Source organism: Danio rerio, chromosome 10 (assembly GCF_049306965.1).
Source record: "Danio rerio strain Tuebingen ecotype United States chromosome 10, GRCz12tu, whole genome shotgun sequence".
NCBI classification, from domain to species: domain Eukaryota; kingdom Metazoa; phylum Chordata; class Actinopteri; order Cypriniformes; family Danionidae; genus Danio; species Danio rerio.
Genome location: NC_133185.1, coordinates 17,686,106 through 17,712,500, shown reverse-complemented (window position 1 = coordinate 17,712,500; position 26,395 = coordinate 17,686,106). Strand labels below are relative to the sequence as shown.

General features: G+C 36.0%; 1 protein-coding gene across 5 annotated transcripts in view; it reads right to left on the bottom strand.

Annotated features, from left to right (window-relative positions):
* The window catches only part of nln (neurolysin (metallopeptidase M3 family)), a 39,093-nt gene extending 15,337 nt beyond the window's left edge, over window positions 1-23,756 (bottom strand). For 2 of the 5 annotated variants that reach the window (XM_005155567.5, XM_068223776.1), the window contains exons 1-7: window positions 23,617-23,756; window positions 22,876-23,135; window positions 18,951-19,099; window positions 15,085-15,189; window positions 13,676-13,778; window positions 13,433-13,593; window positions 11,126-11,261 (exon numbers count right to left, since the gene is read on the bottom strand). In XM_005155567.5, the coding sequence (XP_005155624.1) occupies window positions 11,126-11,261; window positions 13,433-13,593; window positions 13,676-13,778; window positions 15,085-15,189; window positions 18,951-19,099; window positions 22,876-23,135; window positions 23,617-23,657 (955 nt within the window). In that variant the 5' untranslated portion in view covers window positions 23,658-23,756. 5 annotated transcript variants of the gene reach the window in all.
* Window positions 23,757-26,395: the final 2,639 nt, after the last annotated feature.

The following is a 26,395-nucleotide window of genomic DNA, read 5'->3' as shown; positions in this document are numbered from 1 at the left end:
TGGTGTGTCCATACCCTTTTGGTGGATCCTGCATTCTTCCTCCCTGAACTATGTTTTTTTTTTTTATTAAGTCTTAAGTGTGGTTTACAAGTGTTGATTCCTGTCTCGACTTTGGATGATAGGTTCAGAATATTTTCATGAACAACTTGGATCCAGTCAGTGTTCAATGGTTGATAGGTGGTATAATTATATGGGGTTTATATCTTCTATGGAAACATTGGGCCACTTGGTACCAAGTAAGCATAGTTTAAATTGCATACACGAGCAGCCTATCATTGCTGATAATGTCCATTCCTTAAGGCCTGTTTACACCTGGTCACTTCATGTGATAATCCCAGTCCCGGCAGGAATTGAAGATGGGGGAGTGAATGAAACCACACTCTCCCCATCTTCAATACCCAGCTGAGGTGCCCTTGAGCAAGGCATTTAATCCCTAATTGCTCCCTGGGTGCTGGACGTGATAGCTGCCCACTGCTCCGGCTGTACGCTCACTGTGTGTGTGTGTGTGTGTGTGTGTGTGTGTGTGTGTGTGTGTGTGTGTGTGTGTGTGTGTGTGTGTGTGTGTGTGTGTGTGTGTGCTCTTGGATGGGTAAAAAGCTCTGGATTAATTTCGATTATGGTTAACCCTTACTTGCCAATACCGACTTAACTCTTACACTATGTAGAAATTAAGCAATGTTTTTTTTTTTTTTAATAAATTGCGGGCACTGTTATACAATGGTTCAGATCTTACCTCTCTGACAGGTCATTCAGGGTGTCTTGGAGGGGAGAGGTGTCCAACCTACAGCATCTAAACACTGGGGTACCTCAAGGCTCTGTTCTTGGGCCACTTCTCTTCTCCATCTACACATCATCTCTAGGACCAGTCATCCAAAAACATGGATTCTCCTACCACTGCTATGCTGATGATACCCAGCTATACCTCTCTTTTCATCCTGATGATCCCTTGGTTCCAGCTCGCATCTCAGCCTGCCTGTTGGATATTTCACACTGGATGAAAGATCATCATCTTCAGCTTAACCTCGCAAAAACGGAAATGCTTGTAGTTTCTGCCAACTCGACTCTACACCATAACTTTTCAATCCAGATGGACGGGGCAACCATTACTGCATCCAAAACGGTGAAAAGCCTTGGAGTAACGATTGATGACCAACTAAACTTCTCTGACCACATTTCTAGAACTGCTCGATCGTGCAGATTCGCACTCTTTAACATCAGAAAGATCCGACCCTTCTTATCTGAACATGCAGCTCAACTCCTTGTTCAAGCTCTTGTTCTCTCCAAACTGGATTACTGCAACTCTCTACTAGCTGGGCTTCCAGCTAACTCTATCAAGCCTCTTCAGCTGCTCCAGAACGCAGCAGTACGAGTGGTCTTCAATGAACCCAAACGAGCACATGTCACTCCACTGCTAGTCCGTTTGCACTGGCTGCCAGTTGCTGCTCGCATCAAATTCAAAGCTCTGATGTTTGCTTACAAAGTGACTTCTGGCCTTGCTCCATCTTATCTGCTCTCACTTCTGCAGATCTATGTGCCCTCCAGAAACTTGCGTTCTGTGAATGAACGTCGCCTCGTGGTTCCATCCCAGAGAGGGAAGAAATCACTTTCGCGAAAGCTCACGCTCAATCTGCCCAGTTGGTGGAATGAACTCCCTAACTGCATCAGAACAGCAGAGTCACTCGCTATTTTCAAGAAACGACTAAAAACTCAACTATTTAGTCTCCACTACACTTCCTAATCTGCAATTGCCTCTCTGAATATCACACCAACTGTACCCAAAAAAAATTAATAAAAAAAATACTAATACTACTAATACTTTCCTTCTTAGACTTTACAGACCTGACTTGCCTACAGCACTTATTCATTGTTGCTCTTATAGTTGTGTAAATTGCTTCCTTGTCCTCATTTGTAAGTCGCTTTGGATAAAAGCGTCTGCTAAATGACTAAATGTAAATTATCAAATACATCACATTTTATTTCATTATTATTATGTTTTACAGATACGAAAGCTATATATTTTATTCGGCTAACAATTTATTTTATTTGCAGGCTACAGGATGCTTTGAACTTCACGTGTTCCAGTAAAACATCATCACAAGCAAGACTCTGCAATTACTGTTATTATAGGCTAAATTATAAATTTTTGTCATACAGATACACAGAGATATAAGAGGCCATTGGTAGGCCCACAAGGAATTTGCGCATGCAGAATTCTGCAGATTTTTAGCCTGTCATTGATTCTGTTTATTTACTTGTGTAAATGTGTGTAAATTTATATTCGTTCAGTTTTTAAAATAATTTCAGTATAATTTTTGTATAATATAAAAAAAATGGAGGCTTCGCGGTGGCGCAGTAGGTAGTGCTGTCACCTCACAGCAAGAAGGTCACTGGTTCGAGCCTCGGCTGGGTCAGTTGGCATTTCTGTGTGGAGTCTGCATGTTTTCCACGCCTTTACGTGGGTTTCCTCTGTGTGCTCTGGTTTCGCCCACAGTCCAAAGACATGAGGTACAGGTGAATTGGGTAGGGTAAATTGTCTGTGGTGTATAAGTGTGAATGAGTGTGTGTGGATGTTTCCCAAAGATGGGTGCGGCTGGAAGGGCAAAAAAACCCAAACGTGCTGGATAAGGTTTAATGAAGGGACTAAGCCGAAAAAGAAAATGAATGAATAAATGATAATATGAAAGTGTTCATCTAATTTATTAATATAATGTTCATATAATTTATTTACAATACAGCTTTTAGTATATATTATATAGAAGACTTGCTTTGTTTACCAAATAAAGTGGATCTAATTGGATTTGCATTGTAAACATTAAATACAATTTACATAGGTATTACTTTTTAGCTCCCATATTAAGGTTTTTATTATGATACTCCCAAAATCATTCTGCATAAATCTGCAGATTTTTAACAAAATTCTGCGCAGAAATATCTATATAATTTTTCATCATAATGGATAATGACCAGTCAAAAATTGAATGAAATGGAAAAAAAAAAAATCAAATCAAATGAAACAAACATCCAAAACAGTATTCCACACCTTTCGTGTTGCATTTTTGGTGTTATACTAGACCTTGTCAAGTCTAAATGTGCTCTCAAATATTTACTTTTTTTTTTTTTGTGATTTTGGGAGCAGAAAAAAAATACATTTATAATTTTAGCAACTTCCCAGAGATTGGTTCCAGGTGGAAGGGCATCTGCTGTGTAAAACATGTGCTGGATAAGTTGGCGGTTCATTCCGCTGTGGTGACCCCAGATTAACATAGGGACTAAGCCGAAAAGAAAACGAATGAATGAATGAATTTAGCCACCAGATCCATTTAGATCTGTCCAGTTTTGGTGGTTTGTTGAGTGATAGGATTCATATTCGTCCCGGATGGGTTTGGTAGGGCAATCCTGGCTAGCATAGCTATCCAATCAGAAAAAAATTATAAAGAACCAGCTATAAACAGCCCCTTAGCTACCACTTTTAACCCTTATTCTGAACCTAGCAGGATAATTTGCCATGTCTCAATGGTTTCTAGAACATGCCAGTGAGTTCACTAAACTCATATGACCTCCCAGGCAAATAAAGCACCTTCAGGATGTGGAGGAACAGGGGATTCAGATCATGTATGTGCAGTTGACAAATCTACAGCAACCATGTGATGCTTTCTTAAAAAACCAAAACAAGTATAAAACAAAACACATATCATAGGAGTTATCTATTCACCATACATTTTTCATGTAAAGTATCACATATTATCTGAAATGGCATCCATTTTTGCAATACTTGCTACAATTTTACATTTACGACGCGTTGTTGAATCTGTGCCTTAAAGAATTAACTTTTACAAGTTGCCAATGAGTGAAAGAACACACTGTAAGAACTAAAATATTATGAACAGCTGCCTATCCTGTTGCTTCCTAAACAGTCCTGGAGCACCAAAGCAAGACTCTATAACAGCCCTGCTTTTGCCCTGTGGTATCTGGCACCAAAACAAAAGAAGTGACCGTGAATTGGACTTCTTGTACCAGAACATCCCACAGATGCTTGATCTTATTGAGCTCTGTGGAATCTGGAGACTAGAGCGATGTGTGCTGGATGGCAAGATTGATTATCCTGATGAAAGATGTAAATGCTATTTCGGCCACATGTAAAATGCTGACTCTGGCAACTGGCTGATTTAGACCATACCTTTATATGTGCCGCTGTTGTGAAAGGCAAAAAAGAGGTCCAATCCAAAGTGAACCCAATAAAGTGGTTGGTGAGTGTGTGAATACCATCAGAATCTTATACTGGCCCAAACCTACAAGTGGAACAAACTTTTTATCTATTTTTTGTTGCATTTTCTTTATTTACATATGTGGAAAGATGCAGTATAGCTTTAACTTTTGAATAAAAAGTTATAGAAGTTTAGGTTTAAATATATGTACTGTACCACACACACACACACACACACACACACACACACACACACACACACACACACACACACACACACACACACACACACACACACACACACACACACACACACACACACACACACACACACACACACACACACACACACACACACACACACACACACACACACACACACACACACACACACACACACACACACACAAAATCAAGGGTCATATGTCCAACATTCGAAGTTACATTCGAAAGTTTTGTGTGTGTATGTGTGTGCGTGTATAACTGTAAATATATTTAAAATAAATGTTTTATTAAACAAAGATACATTATTTGATCAAAAGTAATAGTATAGATATTCTTGATCTTTTTAATTGAAACATTCTAATTTGACTAAAAAATAAATGAACAAAAATCAGCAATTCAGCAACATCTAGACTAAAATTAAAACTGGCTGTGAAAAAACAAAACAAAAACAACACTTGGATTTATCTTTGCATGTAGTTAAGTTGGCTCCCATTGGATAATTACAGCATGTATAATTAATTTCCAGCTGCTAACGAGTTATTTAAAGGTGCAGTAGGTGATCTACCACAATGCTAACAGCTTAGCATAAATCCTTGAATCACAGTCCCTCCCCTGACATCTATAGCCACGCCTCCTTAAACACGAGCACAGCAAATGAACCCTCTCTCATGTGTTAAAAGCGACTAGTGCTCGTCCGGCGGCGAGCAAGCCAAACTGTCATGCTATTTCAGAGCAAATATTTAGAGTTGCATGGTAAACAATATAGGGAGAAACTAGGCGGAACAGCGCTATTTACTTGTGTTTTGTTGTTAAACTAATTAAAATCTACATTGTCGATGCTGTAAAAGGCCCCTATGAAAGTGAAAATAGTCTTATCAATCTTTCATCTGAACATTTTAATGGCTGAACAACACTTCTGTGAAGATATAACCCAATTGTAACAACAACATCCAACATTGCACTAGCTTTGCGCGAAGCTAAAACAGAACATTAACCGTCTAATAAGAAATCCTTCAGCCATTGGTAATCCTTTCTCCAGCGTGCAAAGGTAACTCTAATGTTGATTCAGGTTTTTAAAAAGGTTTGATTCAGCAGGTTTTTACCGATCGCGCACGCTTGCTCTCGCTCGTGAACGCGCGGCGGTCAGCGGAGCTGCGTACAAACGGCTGCGCAGTTGTTCAAATCTGCATTTGTTGACAGACAGTTTGGGCTACTTATCGGAATTATGAGAGATGTCGGCCCGACTCTATTTAATTGGATAAGCATTTTTTTGTTGTATGCCTTACCCAAAATATAAAAATACGTCAAAATACATTTAGATTATTTACTGTAATCATTACTTTTAGACTGTGAAGAGACTTTCAACCAGCACAACAAAAAATGCTTCTGAAGACAATCTCCTACTGCACCTTTAACTCTAACTAAAGCAGAGAGCAGCTTCTCATTTCTTAAACGTCAGATCCTGTGTTAATCTGTTTCAGAAGAGTCAAATTATTAGGAGGCAATAACCAAAGAAACATTGAACTACTAAAGTGTGTTAAGAGCTGTCCAACACATAAAAACTGGAAGGATGGTGGATAACCTTTAACTTAGATAAAGAAATATGGTCAAAACAAATCTTGAATGGTCGAGATCATCAATCACTTAAACATCTGGAAAAAACAAATCATAAAACACAAGAACAGAACAGAACTCATGGCTGGCTCTGTTTAACAGATAAAAGTTTAAAGCAATTCCACACTCTTCTGAAGGGAACTCTAGGGGGATTGAGTATGTAGCCATATGAAAACCCATTTGCTTCAATTTGCTAGGAAGCATAGTGATTGGTCTCTGGAGCATGATCTGGACTCTGAAGGTCATGTGGTCTGATGAGTCCAGATTTACCCTGTTCAGGGTGATGGTAGCATCCGGGTATGAAGAGAGATGGATGAAGGGATGCACCCATCATGCCTAGTGCCTACCATACAAGCCTGCGGGCACAGTACAATAATCTGGGGATTCCGCAGTTGATCAGATTTAGGTTCAGCAACTTTACCTGCCCAAACAATAAGGGTCTACCTGAACATACTGATTGGCCAGATTACTCCATACAATGGATTTTCTCTTGCCATGAGTATATTTAAGATGACCAAACCAGTATTCATCAATCTCAAATTGTGAGTGGCTCTGGCAGCATGAGACATCATTTTTACACATGGATTGGCCACCACAGAGTCCAGATCTTAACCCTATTGAGAATGTTTGCGATGCACTGGAGGAGACTTTACTCAGCGGTCTGACTCTCCTATCATTTATACATGAGGTTGGGAAAATATGTATGCAACTCTGGATGGGAATAAATGTTGTGACATTGCAGAAGCATATTGAAATGATGCCACCATATAGGGTATCTGCACATATTTGAAATGTATTGCGGAGCAGCACATGGACCATTCATCGCCCTTATGCAAACTTGACTGAATGCACTTCACTGAACGAATGAAGTTACATGACCACTAAACAGTAAAATCAAATTGCCCATTAAATTGTGTTTTATTAACACCTACCCCCACCTTAACATCAAAGTAAGATAAAAACAGTAATTATACCAAGTATTATTCATATTATTTATTAAATTACACATTAAATTGGGTTTTTATTAACGTCTACCCCCACCTTAACCATCAAAGTAATATAAAAACAGTAATTATACCAAGTATTAGTCATATTATTTATTAAATGACCCATTAAATTGTGTTTTATTAACACCTACCCCACCCTAACCATCAAAGTAATATAAAAACAGTAATTATACCAAGTATTATTAATAATATTTATTAAATTACCCATTAAATTGGGTTTTATTTAGTCTACCCCCACCCTAACCATCAAAGTAATATAAAAACAGTAATTATACCAAGTATTAGTCATATTATTTATTAAATTACACATTAAATTGTTTTATTAACACCTACCCCCACCTCAATCATCAAAGTAATATAAAAACAGTAATTATACCAAGTATTGTTCATATTATTTCTTAAATTACACATTAAATTGGGTTTTTATTAACGTCTACCCCCACCCTGACCATCAAAGTAATATAAAAACAGTAATTATACCAAGTATTATTTATAATATTTATTAAATTACCCATAAAATTGGGTTTTATTTAGTCTACCACCATCCCAACCACCAAAGTAATATAAAAAATTTATTCAACCAAGTATTATTTGTATTATTTATTAAATTACCCATTAAATTGTTTTTTTTAACGTCCCCCACCCTAACCATCAAAGTAATATAAAAACAGTAATTATAGCAAGTATTATTCATAATATTTAATAAATTACCCATTAAAATGGGTTTTATTTAGTCTACCACCATCCCAACCATCAAAGTAATATACAAAAGTAATTATACCAAGTATTATTTATATTATTTATTAAATTATCAATTGAATTGTATTTTATTAATGCCTACCCCCACCCCAACCATAAACCCAACCCTCACAATAATGTAAAAATTATAAAATATTATTAAACATTGTCACAAAAATAATGCTTTATTGATGCGAGTATCCACAGCTGTCTATAACTACAGTAATCAATATTTGAAGTGGACCAAAATGTTTTTCAAAAAAAGAACGGGTGATGTTCAGTAGTTTTAGGACAACTTTCACAATGGGGTTGAACCATTTCAAATGTTGACTACTGTAGTTTAAATGGCAAATAATACAGCTTTTTATTATAAAGGGTGAAAAACCAAACTTAACTGTGAGCTGTGGGTTGAAGGTACATTAAAGTTTCAATGAGTAATCTGATCAATTATTTCCTAATATTTAAAAGTAACTAGAAAATATAGCTTTGTTAACAAATGCAGTATGTTTAAAAAATGTCTATTAAATTTATTACAGCAAAAACATAAACAATCCCATTAATACAATAGATTTCAATGCTGAACACACTAAGCTGCACCAGCCTTTGCCTTAATTTGCTCGCTAATGTCTTGTACCCTGCCTGATAGCCGTCGAGTGACACTATTTACATTTTTTTAAAAACTTTAATGATTGACAAAACTAAAAAATTACAAAACAAACAAGCAAAAGGCATTCAAAATGACGATTTTTAAAGATATATTGGTGGGCCAAATCAAAGGTTAGAATGGACCAACTTTGGCCTGCGGGCCCTAGTTTGGGCATCTTTGTTCTACACAAACCTGATGCAGAAAACAGTTGCAACTTTGAGCAACAGGCTTTTACATCAACAAATCATCAACTCTGACAAAAATTATGGCCACTTGCTAAATTTGATTTGTTTATAGTGAATTTGATCACGTTATTAATGTATTAAATATGAGAAATGAGTAAAGTAATATATGTAATTACTGTATTGTTTTTGTTCATTAGACATATTACGTGAGCATGTGCATTTAAGTTTTTGTTTTTCCAAATGTCACAGAAAGCAAAAGCAAATGTTTGGCCGCTTTTGAACTATAATGCTAAGATTGTTACAAATAATTGTTTTTGCCATCTACAAATGTGTAATAAGCTGTACAATCTGGCACTTTATTATGTACACCTATCCAACTATTTGTTTAGCAAATTTCTAATCAGCCAATGCATTTAGGCTTGTAGACATGATCAAGACGATCTGCTGCAGTTCAAAATGTTCATCAGAATGAGGAAGAAAGTGATTTAAGTGACTTTGAATGTGGCATGGTTGGTGCCAGACTGAGTATTTCAGAACCTGCTGATCTATTGGGATTTTCACGCACAACCATTTCTAGAGTTTACAGAAATTGGTCAGAAAAATATCCAGTGAGCGCCAGTTCTGTGGGCACAAATGCCTTGTTGATGCCAGAGGAGAATGGCCAGACTGGTTCGAGCTGATAGAAAGGCAACAGTAACTCAAATAACAACTCGTTACAACAACCAAGGTATGCAGAGGAGCATCTCTGAACGCACAACCTTGAGGCGGATGGGCTACAGCAGCAGAAGACCACACCGGGTGCCACTCCTGTCAGCGAAGAACAGGAAACTGAGCTTATAATTCGCACAGGCTTACCAAAATTAGACTGGAATTAGATTGGAAAAAACATTGCCTGGTCTGATGATTCTTGATTTTTGCTGCCGCATTCGGATGGTAGGGTCAGAATTTGGCAACAACAACATGAAAGCATGAATCCATCCTGCCTTGTATTAACGGTTCAGGCTGGTAGTAGTGGTGTAATGGTGTGGGGACTATTTTCTTTGCACACTTTGGACCCATTAGTACCAATTAAGCATTGCATCAACGCCACAGCCTACCAGAGTAATGTTGCTGCTGACCATGTCCATCCCTTTATGACCACAGTGTACCATATTCTGATGGTAACGCACCATGTCATAGAGCGCAGATCTTCTCAGACTGGTTTCTTAAACATGACAATGAGTTCACTGTACTCCTCTACACTGTATGACCTCTACAGTCACCAGATCTCAATCCAAGAGAGCACCTTTGGCATATGGTGGAACAGGAGATTTGCATCATGTATGCGAGGTAAGGCATTTCTAAAGGCAAAATGGGGTCCAACCAAATACTAGTAGCTAATAAGGTTAGCATTAGGTGTAGCTAATAAAATGGCCAGTGAGTGTATAACGTATAATAAACTATATAATGTAAACTTTTTTTGTTTTTACAGACAGTTTATAAAAGTAACATCCGGATCTTAATTCATGATCCAGTTACTCTCAATTCAACTGTCATATGCGCATTTCTAAGAGGCTAAACTTGCATTATTGATATTATTATAAAGCAGCACTATCAAATCAGGTCTTTTTCAAGTAAAAACTGTGTATGATATTTACCTTTTTGTTTACTGACTGACCAAAGACATATTATCTACCATTTTTACTCACAACACTTGAATAGTTCCATATTAATGTCATGAGCCAGGTCTGATCTCATTAATTCTCTCACTCTCAGTATTGTTTTTTGTCTCTCAGCTGTAGGCCCTCTCCATTAACTATCATTGCTTTGTTTCAGTGTCAGATTATTATACCATACAAGTGATAGGTCTTGTTGTTTGTGGATCAACCACCCAAACTCAACCTGTTATCTGTTCTGTCCTGTAAGTCGTGTCTAGTGTGCTCTTCGTGTTTGCTCTCAGCTCTTATGTCTTACCCTGCCAGCTCTCTCAAGTGCCTGTCTGCATCCTGTTCCCAGCCGGGGTTTGTCAGCTATCGTCAGCTCTCCTCCTCTACCTCTCCACTGACTAGTTTAGCGTGATCCTTCAGTTCTCTTTAGAACATTAGTTAGTTTTCTCCAGTCCTGCGGACCGCAGAGGCTCCGCGTGCAGCAGCCTGCCTGTGTTGAGCTTATCCCTAATAAACTGACCTTATTTTTCAAGCACCTCTGGTATTCTGTCTGGTTCGTTACAATTAGTGGTATACAAATCATTTATTTTTCATTAGCATCAGTAAAACCGCCTGTAACATTAAAACTGTCATCATGTTATAAATAAGGATTCATAAGCTACACCAATGAACAATAAAAGCTGCAAGAAGAGTCACAGACAGATGACCACATAAAACTGTCATGTCACTTTTACAACAGATCATGATTACAGGGGTCACCTAACTGCCAGCGACTCTAGACTTAACCTGTGTGTGTGAGACTGACAATAAAAGTAATGTTCATTAACACAAAGAAAGAAATCAAAACACAAGACACCTACCAAGAAATCTGGCCACGTTCTCTGAGTTTTTGGCCATGGTCATTTCCAGCATGTAATTGGCATGACTGCTGAAGCCCAGTAGATTGGCTAGCCTTGCCCGCAGCTCAATAAGCTTTTCTAGAATAGCAGTGTTCACCTGTAAACATTGAATAAGAATTAATAATGCATTTATTTATTTCTACTTGAACTTTTAAATGGTTTCTAACATGGCTGGTGATTGAATACTAATTACATGAGGTCATTACGCTATTGTCTAGCCGTCAGCCAATCGTTGCATTGCTGATCATAGTTTTGAAAATGGATAGATCTATGTTACATGCTGTAACCTCAGATCAATCCATCCAGATTTTTCATTCTGGATAAATTGGTCCTTCAAACAAGTTTGGAAATCAGAGATCTGTTATCATGATTGAAAGATCCAGGGTCTGTCAAGTCATCACAGATCTTTTAAGTGAGGTACAAAAACGAACTCAATGAATATATATATATATATATATATATATATATATATATATATATATATATATATATATATATATATATATATATATATATATAAAAAGGGCACATATAGGGCATGGGTTTCTTTTACAAATATTATTGAAAATATTCCATATTCTATTCTAAATGAAATGAAACCATTTAGTTAACACAAATTTTAATCTCATATATAAATCATATAAATCATTAATGGTTGCAATTTATAGTAGGCTTTTTATTAAGACATTAAGAAATGTCCTACTTAATAATAATACTTATTATTTTTATTAAGTGGATATTGTTTTTTGTATTTTTTATTTTTTAATTATTGTATTTGACACATTTAAGGCAAGGCAATGCAAGTTTATTTATATAGCACATGTCTGACACAGTGACAATTAAAAGTGGTTTACATAAACAGGAATAAACGAGACCACTGCACAAATGTGCTAACCAACAGGCCCATGTCATATACAAAAACAGATACATTTCTCAACAAAAAGCCAACTATAGAGTAAAACCATTATGTGTGCTATATATTTTAGTTTTTACAAGCTTTGGAGACATAACATAAATTCTGCTCTTAAATAATAGGCCATATATAGCTTTCGTTATGAGCCATGGCTGTGTTTAAAACGGCCTAAATGTTTTTAAAGTGCACTATGAATGAAACGCAATTGTAAAACTGAAAATCGCAAATTACACCTAAGATCATTCCAAGTTTAAATGTTGGAACGTTCAAAGGAATAGGGGGGATAATTGGGAATTGAACATAACCAGGAACTATGCTTCTAACTACAGCTCTAGAGGTGTAGTTGTAAGCGTACTAGTTTGTACTGGTACAAGTGAAGTAGTTTGTGAATGTTCGTTGGAATGATGGATTTGGGAAATGCCAAATCAACAAACTGTGTTTGTAACAACAGAATTTGTGACCTTAGTTGGCTAATGATGGTTTACGGAAATGGTTACGCACCACTGTTTGCTTTAACTAATGCTAACAAATGGTGCAATATTGTATTGTGATGACAAACAATAATTCTATTAACAATTAAAACATTTTTGTCGGTTTCTCAAGCATGTCATAGACCAAGTTAAGATGTGTAAATGTTTTTTTGAAAATAAAAAGCCTATTAAGTGTGAAAGTAATTGATGCTGTAATAAACACCACCGCCAATACAATCATCAGTTTTTTTTTTTGGTGATTTTAAAATACTGAATTATTCTATACTTTAAAGTGTCCACAATAACAATATAATGTAGCATTATATGCATTATCACAATAAAGTTAAAGTCCGAATTTTTAAACCCCCTGAATTATTAGCCCCCGTTATTTTTTTCCCCAATTTCTGTTTAATGGAGAGAAGATTTTCTCAACACATTTCTAAACATAACAGTTTTATTAACTCATTTCTAATAACTGATTTATTTTATCTTTGCCATGATGTCAGTAAATATTATTCTATTAGATCATTTTCAAGACACTTCTATACAGCTCAAAGTGACATTTAAAGGCTTAACTAAGTTAATTAGATTAACTAGGCAGATTAGGGTAATTAGGCAAGTTATTGTATAATGATGGTTTGTTCTGTAGACTGTTGAAAAAATATATAGCTTAAAGGGGCTAAAAATTTTAAAATTAAAAACTACATTTATTCTAGCCTAAATAAAACAAATAAGACTTTCTCCAGAAAAAAAAATATTATCAGACATACTGTGGGAATTTCCTTGCTCTGTTAAACATTTGGAAAATATTTTAAAAAGGCAAAAAATGCAATGGGGTTTAATAATTCTGATATACAACTGTATATGCTAATGTACCTAACTTACATCTTTGCATCTGCTATGAAAGGCCTTCTCCATCTTCCTCCTGGTTTCAGGGACATGACATCTTTTCATTAAAGGAAAGTAGTGAGGATACGCGAGGGTAACTTTGTACTGTCCATCTTCCGTTTTTTCCAGGCCGTTCGCGTAGCTTTCGGCAAGACCAACTGGAGAAAGGAAGGAGACAATGTGTAATGTGCTAAATAAATTCACTAATATGTGTGATAAACCACAGATAAACAAGCTTACCAAGATCTTCTTTCGAGAACAAAAGCACTGTATTTTCTTCATTCAGATTTCGGTTGAAATCTATGGAGAGTTCACTTATTTGCTTAGAAATTGACTTAATTTCCTAATGACAAAACAGATGAGACATTATGAAAAAAATGCTCAGTTCAAATTATTAATTTAAATAATAATTTTTAAAAAATTATACAATTAAACCTAAAAAACAAATGCGAAGAAATCAACGGCTGCTGAAAAATCAGCTTTACATGACATGATAAAAATTATATTATAATTTTTATTTATATTAATATTAAATTATATTATAATTTTTATATATGTATATGTATATAAAGTATAATTATATATGTAAAATATATGTATAATTTTTTTAATAGTTGTTAACTCAAATTACAATTTCTGCCTGTCGTGATTATTATTATTTTTTATTTATTTATACAACATTTATTAAAAAAAAATTAACAATATAGCATTATACAATACTATAGCCATCTATTATTAGGACCATAACAAAAGAAAAAATTTTCTTGCTAGATAAGTACAAAGGTGTAACAGATTCTAGTCCATGACTAAGATGCAGACCAGTTTTACAAGTCAGAAGATAAATAACGGGAAATATATAGGGCAAAAGCTTTACCAATGATCTTCTTAACTAATTTGTGGATTTCTTTTCTAATTTCTAACTTTGAACAAATTTTATGATCCCTAATATTTAATATTTCTTATCAGAATTATTTTAAAATTTATTAAATAAATAAATATATAAATAAATACATTTATTTTATTATAATTATTATAATTGTTCTATTTTTGTTTTTATATAGTTTTTACAATTCAATTTACAATTCTAAACAAATTTTATACTTAATATTTCTGTTTCTATTTCTATTGTAATTGGAGTTAAAACAACTTAAAAAACAAATATACACAAAATAATAATAAAAAATAATAATAAAGCATTTTAAATTGTTTCAAATTAATTCTGATATTTGTTTTTTAAGTTGTTTTAATTACAATTCTAATCAAATTTTGTTACTTAATACTTAATATTTCTTCATAATTATTTTAAAACATATATTATTAAGTATAGTTATCATCATCATTATTAGTAGTAGTAGTAAAATAGTAGTATATGTTAATTTTTATAGTTGTAATAACTTAAAATACAATTCTAAACTAATTTTATATTCTCTAGTTTTTAATGCTTCTTATCAGAATTATTGTAAAACATTATTATTAAAATTCTTTTTAACAGGATTTCTATAACTGACAAGTTGCACTAAGGTTAACACTGTTGAGATGACTACAGTAACTAAAATTGCAAGCAATACGTTCCATAGAGTCTAAAAAGAATTGTCAGTTCATCCTCAAAGCTAAGTTTGTAGTAAACAAAAAAAACCAAACAAACCCACATCTTGTATATCCTCAGACAAATGTAATCCATTCCGTTTTCCTAACTTTATAAGTCGTCCCAGGAATCTCTCTGACTCAGGCAGTAAATCACAGGACTGTTTTTCCTATGAAGATAAAGTGGGAAATGCTGAAGCATGCACAGTGAATGCCACCAGTTAAGTTTACTTCTACGTTTTTGACAACTGGCCAAACATACAAGTCCGACACCGCATTGGTGTCACATGCTTTCCTATGAACAGAGTCTTCAACAGGGTCACAATGAGGACAGTGAAGAGTCCATACTAGAGAAATATTGCGATCATTTCATTTACAGCTCAATTAAACAGGTAGTAAAAACCAGGGAGAGAGGACAGCCTCATCAAATGAGTAGAACAGCAGGACGCTCACTACAACGGGAGATTTTTACAATGAGATCATCATTTTAATTTGTAAAAGCGCAACATGAAACTGTTTTGTACAAAGTCTTAATGGGTTTGTCCAGCACTGCCAAATGCCTCATTTTATAGGTCACCTCTATGAAACTGGACCTGGCTGCCGACTTGCAAAATGTCTTTTTAGTACCAGCAGATAAAAGGTTTCCATTTATGAGTGTTGACAGAGGTCATGTTCATTCATTCATTCATTTTCTTTTCGGGGTCACGACAACTTAATAAACAGCCAGCTTATCCAGCAACCCTTCCAGCACTGGTAAATACACATACACTCTTCCATTCACACACATACACTACTGGCAATTTAGCTTATTCAATTCACCTATGGCACATGTCTTTGGACTAAGGGGGAAACCGGAGCACCCAGAGGAAACCCATGTGAACACGGGGAGTACATGCAAACTCCACACAGAAATCACTACTGACCGATCTGGGGCTCGAACCAGCAAACGTCTTGCTGTGAGGCAGTGCTAACAACTGAATCACTGTGTCTCCAGAGGTCATTTTGATAACTTAAAACAACACCACATTTATTCATTAATTCTCAAAAACTGACAGTACATACATAGGTGGTATGAATATCTATAAAATTTAACATTTAAATACTGATAAAATTACAGATACAATTGTTACAAAATCTTAAGATCTTAAGTTTTATCTTCAAAAGTATTTATTTATTTATTTATTTCTGAGAATTCAGAGAAATAAAGTCACAATTGAATAATCTAAAGTCAGAATTTTAAAGTTGAAACTGTGAGTTAGAAAGTCAGAATTGTGACTATATCTCTCAAATGCAAGAAAAAATTGTCTACATTTTTGTAAACTTTTAGGGACCCCCTCGAAAATGAGATGATTCATCTCAAGGGGCTATCCCATTCAATAAATTCAAAATTCAAATTCAAATTCAAATTCTGAGATGAGTCACATTTATGAGTTAGGAAGTCAGAATTGTAAGTTATAAAAGTGACTTTATAACACTACATTTAAAAAATTGTTGAATATCTGACTTCAACTAAAGCTTATAAAATAAATAAAACATTTAAAATAAAATTAAGAATAATATAATAAAATAAAAATTGTTTCCCAGACATGGGTTGCGGCTGGAAGGGCATCCGCTGCGTAAAAACTTGCTGGATAAGTTGGCGGTTCATTTCGCTGTGGTGACCCCGGATTAATAAAGGGACAGAGCCGACAAGAAAATGAATGTAAGAATGAATTAATAAAAATTGTGTATGGCAACAGAATAATTTGTTTAGTGTGTAATTACAAATAAAGATATTTTTTAAGACTTACACATTTTTTAAATTCTAATCAAAGTCTATTACAACAAAATAAAATCCATATCAGAAAGACATCACAAAAGTAAAGCAAACCAGAGTTTGATACTATTTTTGACTATGCATAAATAAAGTAGTACAGAGTACTAACTTAGAATCATTTTCTTCATCTTCAACACACAATGTGGTTTCCAAATTACTACAGGATTGAAGTTATTGTTCAACTAACACTTTATAGTGTTTAAACCCCAAATCAGATAGAGTTGGGACAGTTTGAAAAACGCAAAGAAAAAAGTGGTGATTTCTAAATTTACTTTTTCTTGTATTTCATTAAAGACATTACAACAAACATTATTAAATTTGTGCCTCATGATTTTTATTGTTTTGTTGTTGTTGTCTTTTAAATAAACACGTATTACAATTTGGTTCTTGCAGCCCATTTGAAGAGTAAATGTAAACAGTAAAGCATTTTCCACTTTGTAATGTAGCCATTCCTTTTCACAATCCTTAAAATATGTTTAGGAACTGAAGACACCAAGTGATGAAGTGTTTCAGAAGTGTTTTTTTTTTCCTGTTTTTACTGGAAACAAGTCTTAAGGTAGGCAACAGTACGAGGTCTTCATTGTCGCATTTTGTATTTCAAAATGCACCACAAATTGGAGACAGGTCAGGACTGCTGTTCAGGACAGATATCCTCAAGTACCTGTATCCTTTTCCTCTAAAGCCAGGACTGTAATGTGTGCAGAATGTGGTTTTGCATTGTTTTGTTAAAATATTCATGGGTGTCCCTAGAAAAGAAGGCAGCATACTGTGCTCTAAAATCTCGATGTACTTTTCAGCATTATTGGTGTCATCGCAGAAGTGCATATTACCTTTGCCAAGGGTACTGACACAACCCATACCATGACAGACCCTGGGTTTAGGACTTGTAGCTGGTAACAGTCTGGATAATTGTTTTTTCTTCATTGCTCTGGAGCATACGGCATCCATTTCACCCAAAAATACTGAATCATCTGAGCACAGTATACGTTTCCACTGTGTGACAGTCCATTCCAGTAGCCTCTAAGCCCAGAGAAGTCGTGCTTCTGGACACTGTTTACATAGGGCTTCCTTTGGCAGAGTACAGTTTTAACTGACATTTGTTGTAATTATGTATTGTGGTACAAATACATAAGTTTTGCCAAATGACAAAGGTTTGCCAAAGTAGTCCTGAGCCCATGTGGTGATATTGCCTGTAAATGAATAAAAAGTCTTGATGCAGTAACCCTTGAGCGATTGAAGATCACGGTTGTTTAGCTTAGGCTTTCGCCCTTACGCCCCATTCACACGGGGCTTCAGTGTCAACGCTTGACTGAAGGCGTGTCTGAAGTTGGGGCTGAAACGATCGTCATAGAAGCGTCAGCCAATGAAATTCAGTCAGCAATAGGCCACTGTCTAGCTGGTGTATTTGCATACAGCGATCTGATTGGGTGACGCTTCCGTCAGCGCTTAAAAAGTTGAGCTAGTCCCAACTTCTGCAGCGAGCAACACTTCTGAAGCGGCTCCGACGGATCCACAATGCAGTTCGGCAACGCCTGACATCACCCATTCAAAGTGAATGGGAAGCGTTGACGCTGACGCCCCGTGTGAATGGGGCGTTATCCTTTACGCACAGAAATTCCTTCAGATTTTTCTAATCTGTCACTGAAATGGCCTCCCTTGAGTTTGAGACTGCTGAACTAGACCTTTCTTTGATGCTGCTTTTGTAACCAATCTTAATTACAATCATCTGTTGACATTATCATTATTTAACTAATTGACCTGATTACTAGCCCTAAATTGCTCCTGTCCCAATAGGAAAGGATGCATATTTACAAATTAAATGAAGTTGACCAGACAAAACATGAAATAATTTGTGTTCATATCTGGTCCCAACTTTGTTTGATTTGGGATTGTAGTATAGGTAGTATTGTTGTACTATCTGTGAAATTAGGAGATACAATAATCTCAATAAAACCATTTGCAATATTTTAACAACTTCTGTCTTTAAAGGTTTATCAGTTATCAGTATCAAAACTGGTTTCCTTTTTTTCTTCTGGAAAGTGACAGTGTTTTTTTTACCACACTAGAATTATCAGAATTAAATTTAGCTTTCATGTTGAATATGACATGATGTACCTGCAGGACTAAAAGTCTCTGAAACACGTCCGCCCTCATGCTCACTTCAACATCGAAATCTGAAAGACGTTTATCAGCCTCAGTGCTCGCAAACCTGACCTCTTTACATGGAGCGACATACTGGGGGAAGTCCAACACATGACGAGAAGCTGAAACACAGCACAGAAAACTTCACTTCACTTCACAGCATTATATATATATATATATATAACGGTTTCCATATCATTAAAATTTCACTCCACTTTTTTAGAAAGAGCCTTATTTACTCATTTACTTATTTATTTACTTTTAGCTTAGGTTAGCATAGATCATCAAATTGGATTAGACTATAAGCATCTCGTTCAAAAATGACCAAAGAGTTTTAATAATTTTCTCATTTAAAGCTTCACTCTGCTGCAGTTATATTGACCAAGGCAAACTATAATCTCATTCCAGTATAATAATCAGGCTTTTGCTGAATAATATGGATTAGATTAGATTAAATTCAACTTTATTGTCATTATACATGTACAAGACAACAAAATGCAGTTTAGATCTAACCAGGAGTGCAATAGCAGCAAGTACAAAATAAATAAGTTCTGAAGTGCAATTATAGAAAAACTATAGGTAATGATAGATGTATATTAAACATTATATCCAGGTTGTATTAACAATGAACAGAGATTTACAATAGATGAACATATGTACAGGTTGCTATTAATAATCAGAGCTATGAAGATAGATATGAAAATAATTACAAATGTATATGTGCATTGTATATGTACAATTCAATATGAATAATAATATCATTGCGCCTGCTGCTAGCATGGTACAGCAGCTATGTTCCTCGATTATTATGCTAAAGAGAAACTGCAGGATTTTTTTATGCAACACTTTAATTCACCTGTCAAGCACCTTTTTTTTCATTCTAAAGTGAAAAAAAGATTAAAATGAAAATATTTACCGTGTTTTTTTGTTGCATTTAAGACCATTTTCTTAAAATCAGTATTATGCCATGCATTAGGCCTTAAAATTTTGAGTTCAACAGCTTTTATACCAAAAGTTTTTAGTGAGCTTTATGTTAATACATAAAATGTCTGATTATGCCACAAATTTTCTGGCAGTGATAGAAAGAGATACCCAAAATTCCCTCTCTAAAAAACTTTAGTTCATTCATTATCTTTCGGATTAGTCCTTTCATTATTCAGGAGTTGCCACAGTGGAATGAACTGCCAACTTTACCAGCATATGTTTTACACAGCTGATGCCCTTCTAGCCACAACCGACTCTTCTTGCATTCACACACATACACTATGGGCAATTTAGCTTATTTAATTCACCTGTACCACATCTTTGGACTGTGGGGGAATGCGGAGCACCTAGAGGTAATCCACGCAAACACGAGGAGAACATACAAACTCCACACAGAAATGCTAACTGACCTTGTCGTTGCTCAAACCAGTGACATTCTTGCTGTAAGGCGATCATGCTACCCACTGTGCCACCGTGATGCTTACAAAACTTTTAATAAGTTGAATAAATCTGTTTTCACCTAATTTCATCCAGTGCTTAGATTTTTGTGCTATAAATTCATTCATGAACCGCCAACTTATCCAGCAAGTTTTTACGCAGTGGATGCCCTTCCAGCCGCAACCCATCTCTGGGAAATGTGCTATAAATGTATGCATAAATTTGTGTATATTTCATTAAATAATGACTAATTTGCATATTTAAAGAACATTTTAGAAGACTTGTAACTATGTTTTTGCAATTACAACGCATATGACATGTTGCCTTTAAGGCTAATTTATACTTATGCGTCAGGCGCATGCGTATTATTGGGCGGTATCCAAATTTTGATACCCTCAAACCTCCTCCCTTTTTTACCCTGGTATCCAGTATTACCGTGTATAATAAAAAAATTATGACGTAAGGCTCAGACAGCGTCACCAAACTGTTGGCTTGTGCCTAAATCATTTAGAAACTGAATACCGTATTTGCGACCTTAGGTTCGCGGTCACCTGTTTGTCTTGTTTGTATTCTTCTGCGCCGGACACTCCTCACGCACACAGGCACGCACGCACGCACGCACGCACGCACAGAGAGAGTACATTGCTCGCGTGCTCACTTGGGAGCGATATTGTTAGACCGCGCACCTGCTCCCTTTCAAATTACACCAGAGTTACCGACTGATACCACGCGTTATTCGGAAATTTATTCCTAGACCGCAAGAAATCTGGTTGGCCACGTTTCCCTTCTCATTCGTTCGAAACCGGAAATACTGTCAAACTCGCCACCTCCCTCTCTTTCTCTCTCGATGACAATCACGCATATGCATTTGTAGCCATTAAATAAAGGATATTTAATATTAAATACTTGTCTCCTATTTAAGTGCATTGTTTTTCATGATGGTATAATGGTATTGAAACTGACAACATTGCTATTTTTAGATCCCGCGTTATTCCATATTACCGTATTACCGCCCAAAGCCTAGTGCATACGGTCTGGTGCAGCCTTTGTGTGGTTGCATAGCCCTTGCGGTGGCTGACAGTGACGCTGAAATGTAACTACGCAATGACACATAGCACAAGCTCTGCGATTGGTCAGCTTTGTAGCTGTGACGAGCGCAGGTGGTGCTGAGAGTCGCGAGCCCAATTAAGCTAATGTATACAAGTCCTGTGAAGGAGTTCCAGATGTTTTGTATTTACCCTATGATTAAAGTTGTCGCACGTCCGCAGGTTCTTGCTTCCGAATGAGCGAGTTTTAGCTACTTGTACATAAAGGTAGCATTTAGGAAAAAACAAAACACTCGCAAAGAAACTCGACACAAAAAAACATAAAAACCTACTGCCACCCAGCGTTTCAGAAATGTTATGGCAGAGCAACACAGAGAGCATGCAGAAGTATGAATGCACGGCTATGCGCAAGAAAGGCGCCGTGGGTCACGCCGATTACTCGACGCAGAAGTATAAACCAGGCTTTAGAGTCAGCAATGTGACACGCACTTTGATCTGAAGCAGAAATCATAGGCGAACAGACATTTTTACAGCTTTCATTTTCACAAAAGTGCATGAAAGTGTTCTTGGAGCTTCACATGATTACAGTTGAACCACTGAAGTCACATTGAATGTTTTGAAAATGTTTTTGGTTCCTATTTTGGACTTTAAACAATTCAGGACAGTTGCTGTCTATGGAGGATGAGAGAGCTCTCAGATTTCATCTAAAATATCTTCATTTGTGTTTCGAAGATGAAGAAGGTCTCATAGGATTGAAACAACATGAGGGTGAGTAATTAATAACATAATTTTAAATTTAGGTTAACTAACCTGTAAGAAAACTAGCCTGTGTTAACCCAACTTCTACGTCTTTTCACAATTGCGTTCTACACTCCTTTTTAACAAAGAGGTTATTTATCATAGAGAGAAGAGTTCCTCAAGTTAAGTATTTAAGTAACTCCTTTAAAATGATAACTGTAGCATGAAAAAGGTAGTGAGTCATAAAGAACCACTTGCTCATTCTTTTTACCTCATCTAATACCTAATTTATATTCAAGGAGAAGCCATGTAGATTGAGTCTACAAAAAGTTCTGGGATAGTTCTTCAGCATTTAAAGAGAAACTCGTTTAACATGATCAAACGGGAAGAAAAGGTATAAAATGTCTGAACAGAAAATAATCATGGTTTATTCTGACTCCGGCTGAACACAAGGTACTACCATGTACTTTGAGACTGCTATGCTGAATAAACATTTTCATTGAGATCTTCTGCATCGTACTCATTTTATCTTACAACCCCTTAACGTAATCAATCAACTGGAGAAGTGTGGTGAATACTTTTTTTTTTTTTTTTTTACCTTGCCCACCTGCAGTGTCTTGCCTTAATCGACCTAACCAGGCAAGTGTAAAGACTCAAATGACAGCAATTTCCTATCAGTTATCACCACTCACCAGCATAATCTGCTTTGGCGTCTGCAATGACCTGCAGAGTGTTCTCAAAGCACACCTTTCCAATATCCACTGACCCGACCGTGTCATTGGCTTGTTTTATCCTCTGGATCAGTTTCTCTGTCCGATGTCTGATCTCTTCTGGGGTCAAATCCCAGCGCAGGTTGTTGTTGTTCTTGTCAGCTGTACTGGAGCAGCTGTGGGCGGATATGACTGATCCATTTTGAAGTGTCATCTTGAGCCTTGAGCTGGATAAAATGACCCTGCAAAGAAGCACAAAAGATCCAGTGATTATCACCGTGCAAATGTGAGCCTGCATAAAGACTTGTATGGCTGCTCTGGTAACTTTAGAAACAAAAAAAAGCTACATAATAGTGTGAATAAAACTGATTGGTTGCAAGGTTGTATGCTGTGAATGTTTTGCGTACTAACGATGACCACTTTCACATGTCTGTCAAAATAGGGAATGTGAACTTGAGCTGTCTGTGCTGCACTAACACTAACACAACATATGCCAAATGCATTGCTTCGTTTTAAGGGAAGCCAGAAAGATAACCAGATATCCTTTAATACTAAGACCTTGTAAGGTAAGACCTAGTATGTGTGAGCATTTATAGCTTGTCTACATAACATGAGCGCAGTCACACAGTCCTCCATTGGGTTAGTAGTACAGTAATGGCAATCCAGTCGCACAACATATACAGCATAAAGTGTGTCAAATAGTATAATTCGCTATAACGTTACCTTCTAACCGCTCCGGCCACAGAAAAGCTGAAGATAAACATGGCATGCTTTATAGTTTTATACGTGCAACGTGCAAACACAGGATGCGACTCTCACCGTCAGACTCGACCGTTTTACAAGCCGGATTCTACTACTACGATAAAGGCTGGCTGCTCGGCTTGTGGATATTAAATAGGTGAGCTGACGTTCTCGCGATAGAGCGTTCTGATTGGCTAAGCCAGACGCTAGCGGGAGGTATCAGCTGACAAATGAATAATTGGCTTATAAATATGTATCAGGCAAGACATTCGTGTTCATTTTGGACGTGCATTACATAACGTCCAATGTTAGTTACATGTTCATTTTAGTTTATGTAATCATCATGAGTTGCTGCAACTAAGCCCCTACAGACGGGATTCTGTTCAGCTTCAGAAAAATGTAAAAATGTTTTCACCTGGTTTTCACAGTTTTTGAGGCTCCTATAAATAAGACCAAGTTATAATAATACCAATTCAACACCCTTTAAGTCTATATATACCGGGTGGGCTATTTATATAGATACACCTTAATAAAATGGTTATGTTCTGTTTGTGGCACATTAGTATATGTGAGGGAGCTTGTAAATAACTCATAAAAGAATAAAGTTACGTTTAAAACCAAGGACACCATTATTTTTCTTGTGAAATTCCTTATATATATATATGCGTGTGTGTGTGTGTGTGTGTGTGTGTATACATTTATATATATATATATATATATATATATATATATATATATATATATATATATTTTTTTTTTTTTTTTTTTTTTTTTTTTTTGCCCATTTCAATGGACATCGTGTCAGAACAGTTGTACTTCCCAAACATTTTGCCAACATAAAATAAAAACAAAAACACACATAATTGCTGGTATAATCTTGAACTTTAAAAATCCCAAACATTAACATTGTAACATTTTTACTTTAATTTTGAGTTTTTTGTTGTAAACAAACTTTATCTTCATCTTCCTCACCACTCTACATGTTGTCCACATCTGAGTTACTTCCATCTGCTATGTGCTCAAGATCTCTATCATCTGGAAATTAAATAGGTTCAGCAATGAATTAGTATATCGATAAAGTTTATACACACACACACACACACACACACACACACACACACACACACACACACACACACACACACACACACACACACACACACACACACACACGCACACACACACACACACATATATATGACAGACATATTTGAGAAAACCCTGATCTAAAGCTTGCAGTGTTACAAAATATTTTAAACTTTAATTAGTAAGTGCAATCCCTCTTTTTACATACAATCTAAGAAATATTGGCAAACATATTAATAAATCTGGAGAAAGAAAAACATTGTAAAAGTGGCTACGTCTGTGTCTAGCGTAAAGTCATGCATGCTGCTTTTCAGTGTAGTGGATTTTTATTTTTTTTCAAATTACAACATGCTGAGCCTTTACCCCCATTTGATTGGATGACTATTGTCCACTCTCCTGGACTGCAGGCTTTAAATTAGATGAAGTGCTCAGGAACCACAAAAAACATGGGATGACATGTGATGTCCATTGTAATGGACACAGGATACGAAGGAGCTAAAGCTCTTACAAACCTGTGCTACCACTTATAATAAAATTTTAAAGGGATAGTTTACCAAAGAAAATGACTTACTCACTATTACTCTCCCTCAAGTGGATCCAAATCTGCTTAAGTTTCCACTGTTGAACACAAAACAAGATATTTTGAAAAAAGCTGAAAAAACATTGACTTCCATAAGACAAACGAATAGAAGTTAATGGATTCAGATCTTTCAAAATATCTTGTTTAACAAAGGAAGAAACTCAAATAGGTTTGAAAGAAGACTACATAAATGATGACAGAATTGCCATTTTAAACATTTTATTTATATACGAATTTAGTCAGGGGCGACACAGTGGCTCAGCGGTAAGCACTGTCACCTCACAGCAAGAAGTTTGCTGATTCAGGCCTGGTTTCCCCCACAGTCCAAAGCCATGCGCTAGGTGAATTGAATAAACTAAATTGACCGTAGTGTATGTGTGTGATTGAGAGTGTATGGGTGTTTCCCAGTACTGGGTTGCAACCGTAAGGGTATCATATGCTGGATAAATTGATGGTTCATCCCACTGTGATGACTCCTGATAATTAAAGAGACTAAACCAAATAAGGAAAATGAATGAATGAATAATTTAGTCAATATATGTTTGCTTTATATAGCAGTCTGTGATGTAGGCCTATTGTATCATTTGCTGACTTGCTGCTGTACTATGACCGAAAAAGGGACATTAATTAGTATCAATTATAATTGGTGCTCATCGCTCAGTCATTAAAATGGTTATTATTATTATAAGTTAAATATGTTTCATATTTCCTGCTTCATATTTTGAGGGCTTTGACACTTTAATAATCATGATTCTCCACAAAACTCTGAAGCAGCACAACTGTTTTCTTCTTATAATAATCAGTAATGTTTCTAGACTCGAGCATATCATTTTAGGCGCGATTTCTAATGGCTTGTATTAAACTGAAGACTGAGTCATTTTTTGTTTTCATATAGTCACAATACATTGTGTGGGGCGGCACGATGGCTCAGTGGTTAGCTCTATCACCTCACAGAAAGAAGGTCGCTGGTTTGAGTCCTGGCAGGACCAGTGGGCTTTTCTGAGTGGAGTTTGCATGTTTTCCCCGTGTTCGTGTAGGTTTTCTCCGGGTGTTACGGTTTCCCCACAGTCCAAAGCATGAGCTATAGATGAATTG